At 44.8% G+C, this 4,675-nt stretch overlaps 1 protein-coding gene across 1 annotated transcript in view; it reads left to right on the top strand.

The window, feature by feature from the left end:
• The window catches only part of Casc3 (CASC3, exon junction complex subunit), a 29,707-nt gene that overhangs the window by 16,014 nt on the left and 9,018 nt on the right, over positions 1-4,675 (top strand). Inside the window, exons 4-7 of the mRNA XM_005368263.3 lie at positions 1,478-1,633; positions 1,719-1,870; positions 2,515-2,691; positions 2,868-3,553. Coding sequence (XP_005368320.1) covers positions 1,478-1,633; positions 1,719-1,870; positions 2,515-2,691; positions 2,868-3,553 — 1,171 coding nt within the window. The remainder of the gene's footprint in view (positions 1-1,477; positions 1,634-1,718; positions 1,871-2,514; positions 2,692-2,867; positions 3,554-4,675) is intronic.

The following is a 4,675-nucleotide window of genomic DNA, read 5'->3' as shown; positions in this document are numbered from 1 at the left end:
GAACTCACAGAGATCCACCTGCCTCTGCCTCCCAAGTGCTGGGATTAAAAGCATGCGCCACTACCGCCCGGCTCTTAATCCATTTTTTAAAAGCAGTTGGTTCTGTATGTGTGAGCATTTGCCGTGGCATTCATGTGGAAGCTAGAGGAGTGGGAGAAGGTTCTCCCTTTGTACTGTGGGGTTTCTGTAGCTCAAACTCCAGTTCTTAGGCTTGGCAGCAAGTGTAGTTACCCATTCGCTGAGCCATCCTGCCAGTCTCCTAAAGCATTTTGAGATGATAAAATTCTCAGCTTAAGACAGAGTACTGTTATTAAACACTGTATGTTTAAGACTTGGAAAGGATCCAGTGGTGGCATATGCCTTCAGTCTCAGTACTTGAGACACAGAGGCAAGTAATCCTCTGAGTTTGAGGCCAGCTTGGTCTACAGAGCTAGTTCTAGAACAGCCAGAGCTTCACAAAAAGACTGGAAAAGGAGAGCAAGGCACTATCAAGTTGGTCTTCCATCTCTAACCCCTGACTCTTTTCCTTAGACTACCATTGTTAAAATTCCCTACTTGTGTGCTACAGCACTATTTCTGAGGACATATGTGCATATTGCACTTGTGTCTATTTTAAAGAACCCTGTTCTCTAGACATTTGCTTAAGATATTGGCTTAGGTCAGGTGGTGGTGTTGCACACCTTTAACCCCAGCACTCAGGAGGCAGAGGCAAGCAGATCTCTGTGAGTTTATGGCCAGATTGGTTTACACAGTGAGTTCCAGGATGGTCAGAGCTATACAGAGAAATCCTGTTTCGAAAAACCAAAAAAAAAAAAAAAAAAGAGAGAGAGAGAGAATATTGGCATAGTGTATGTATGCTAGAAATTGATCTCAGGTCCTTGCCATGCTTGGCAAGTACTGTACCATGGAGTTAATAGCCTCAGCCCTTGTAATGTTTGTTTTATTTTTTATTTAGTGTGTGTGCATATGTGTATGGAGGACAGAGGACAGCCTCAGGTGTCATTCCTTAGAGCTATCTTTTTTTTTTTTTTTCAGACAGGGTTTCTTATGAGGACCAGAGACTCATCATTTAAGTCAGGGCAGCTGGCCAACAAGCCCCAAGAATCTCCTGTGTCTCTTGAGCTCTGGGATTGCAAGTGTATACTACCATGTCTGGCTTTGTACATGGGTGCTAGACTTAGGTCCTCATGCTTTTGTGGCAAGCATTTTATCAACTGAGCTATCTCCTGTCCATGTTTTTTGTTTTTATGAGGCAGGATCTCATGTAGCACAGGATGGCCTCCAACTTAATATGAGCTGAAAGTGATCTTGAACACGTGGTCTTCGTGTTTCTTCCTCTCCACTGCTGGGATTGTGAACATGTGCCACCGTACTTGTAGTGCTTGCTTCTCAGTCTTACACTGTAGTAAACGTCTGCCAGGAAATGTTTTCTTATCTTCAGATCTCATCTCCATAGTTAACAAAAACACTTTTTCAGGGTGAAGAAGGAGAATACAGTGAAGAGGAGAACTCCAAGGTGGAGCTGAAATCAGAAGCAAATGATGCTGCTGATTCCTCAGCAAAAGAGAAGGGAGAAGAAAAGCCTGATACTAAAGGCACTGTGACTGGAGAGAGGCAAAGTGGAGATGGACAGGTCAGTACACAGCATAGTCCTCCATTTGGGGTTGGCATAGGGCCTCTCAGCTCCTTGGAAAAGTAAGGAGTCCTTTATCTTCCAGGAGAGCACAGAGCCTGTAGAGAACAAAGTGGGTAAAAAAGGCCCTAAGCATTTGGATGATGATGAAGATCGGAAAAATCCAGCATATATACCCAGGAAAGGGCTCTTCTTTGAGCATGATCTTCGAGGACAGACTCAGGAAGAGGAAGTCCGGTAACAGCCATCTTACGCTATTCTTGCTACTGGCTAGCTTGTGCTTAGTGTGGTCAGGTGCTTCGGTGACTTCTTTACCTATATTGTTCCCTTTACTACTCAGAGCATTTTAAGAGAAGTGTTATTATTCCTCCTGTACAGGTGAGGAAAGTGAAGTTTGCAGAATTTGCTAACTAGTTGCTAGGTATAGTGTCATGCACTTGTAGTTCCGGTACCCAGGAGTCTGAAGCAGTTTGGTTATAAGCTTGGGTGCAGCTTGGCCTATGTAGTGAGACCCTGTCAAGCAAGAGGTGGATGTGGTAGTGTGACTCCTGATCCCAGCTCTTGGGAGGCTGAGGCAGGATCTCAGAGAGGTGGAGTCAAGGCCAGCCTTGACTACATATAGCAGTTTCCAGGCCAGTCGGAGTTACGTGGTGAGGCCCTGTCTTTTAAAAAAAGGTAGAAAATGTTTGGGAACTGTTGATGGTAAAGAAGCTGGGATCCAGATTCAGAGTGATCTGTCTCCAGATCCTAAACTATTACACCTCTGCTGCCTTTAATCTGTGACTCCGGAGATAGAAAGTTTTTATAGGCTAGGCATTTTAGTAGAGAGATAATTTCAAAGTACTAATTATCTCAAGACACCTCTGCTTGGTTTGGTCCAGACCCAAGGGACGTCAGCGAAAGCTATGGAAGGATGAGGGCCGCTGGGAGCATGATAAGTTCCGTGAAGATGAACAGGCCCCAAAGTCCCGACAGGAGCTCATTGCTCTTTATGGCTATGATATTCGATCCGCTCACAATCCTGATGACATCAAACCTCGAAGAGTCCGAAAACCTCGGTAAGGAAATTCAGGAGCCTAAATTACTGATCTTTCAAACTCTTCTGCTTTTCTAAATGCATTTCTTTCTTTTAAGTGGCTAAGTAAGTATGGGAATGACACAACTCCCTGAGTCTCCATGTAGATATGTGGAGGTCTCTTTTCTTACATTTTTCTTTACAATTTTACTGTTTCAGATTTGGAAGTCCCCCACAAAGAGATCCAAACTGGATTGGTGATCGATCAAACAAGTCCCATCGCCACCAGGGTCCTGGGGGCGCCCTACCACCAAGAACATTTATTAACAGGAATGCAGCAGGTACTGGCCGCATGTCTACATCCAGGAATTATTCTCGATCTGGGGGCTTCAAGGAAGGTCGTACTAGTTTTAGGCCTGTGGAGGTTGGTGGGCAGCATGGTGGCCGGTCTGGTGAGACTCATAAGCATGAAGCTAATTACCGGTTGCGGCGTCTGGAGCAGACTCCTATGAGGGATCCATCTCCAGAACCAGATGCTCCATTGCTTGGCAGTCCTGAGAAAGAAGAGACGGCCTCGGAGACACCAGCTGCTGTTCCTGACACTGTACCACCAGCTCCTGACAGGCCCATTGAGAAGAAATCCTATTCCCGGGCAAGAAGAACCCGGACCAAAGTTGGGGATGCAGTCAAAGCTTCTGAGGAGGTTCCTCCTCCATCTGAAGGGCTCACTTCAGCAGCCACAATCCCAGAAACAACTCCTCCTCCAGCTGCTAAGACTGGGAACTGGGAGACTCCAGTAGATTCTACCACAGGTGGACTGGAGCAAGACGTGGCACAGCTAAATATAGCAGAACAAAACTGGAGTCCAGGACAGCCTTCATTCCTGCAACCACGGGAGCTTCGAGGTAGGCCTTGCAGCCTGGGACTAGATTTTATTGTGTCACTGGGACTTCCCTCTTAGCAATGTAGTGTCTGACAGAAAGCTCCCTTTCCTTCACAGAGCCAGTCTTGTAGATTCCCGGTTAGCCTGTCCCACTGTGTACACACACTGTTGGCCATCAGTCCTTAGCGCCTTCGTCAAGATTCATTTTCTCCTCTTGCACAAAGAGGGACAGAAGATAGATAGCATCTTCAGACTGTTTGAGCCAGTGTTTCATGTTTCCTAGAGACATTAGAACTGTATATAATGCTGTGCTTTGGGGTATTTGAAATGTGGCTAGAAGGAAGAATTGAACTTTTAGTTAATTTTAAAAACACATATAGCACTGAGAAGTGGTGGCACACATCTTTAATCCCAACACTCAGGGGAGCAAAAGCAGGTGGATCTCTTGACTTTGATGCTAGCCTGGTCTACAGAGTGAGCTCCAGGATAAGCCAGGGTTACACAGAAACCCTGTCCAGAAAAGAAAATAAAAGCCATGCAGCTAGCAGGTATCATGTAGTTTTTGAAATTTAACCCAAACTTCCTTTTGAGGGGGGGCGGGGGAAGGTTTTATTTATTTTTGTGTGTAGGTGTCTACACACGTCTGTGCACCATGTGTGTAAGTGCCCACAGAGGCTAGAAAAAGGCATCAAATCCCTTGGGAATAGAATTATAGGTGGTTGTGAGTTGCCATATGGATGCTGGGGATTTAACCCAGATCAGGAGCAGCCATTGCTCTTAACCACTGAGCCATCTCTCTGGCCCTCTAGGCCAAACTTAAAAATTAAAAATCTTCATGAGCACTGGGAATTTTGGCATTCTACTTTGTTACAAGTGATTTTATTTTAATTATTTTAGTTTTTGAGATTATAATTACATGATTTTTCCCCTTCCCTCCTTTCAAAGCCTTCTATATCCTCCTTGCTCTCTTTGAAATTCATGAGCTCTTTTTTTTAACTTGCTACATGCATATATGTATATGCATTTATATTCCTAAATATATAATTACCCTGCTTAGTTGTTACTTGTGTGTTTTTAGGGCTGACAGTAAGAGTATTGGCTCACCAGTTGGTGTGTTCTTCCCTGGGAGAAAGAAGACTCTCCT

The sequence above is a fragment of the Microtus ochrogaster genome, unplaced genomic scaffold (genome assembly GCF_000317375.1).
Source record: "Microtus ochrogaster isolate Prairie Vole_2 unplaced genomic scaffold, MicOch1.0 UNK31, whole genome shotgun sequence".
NCBI lineage: Eukaryota > Metazoa > Chordata > Mammalia > Rodentia > Cricetidae > Microtus > Microtus ochrogaster.
This window is presented reverse-complemented; position numbering and strand designations above follow the sequence as displayed.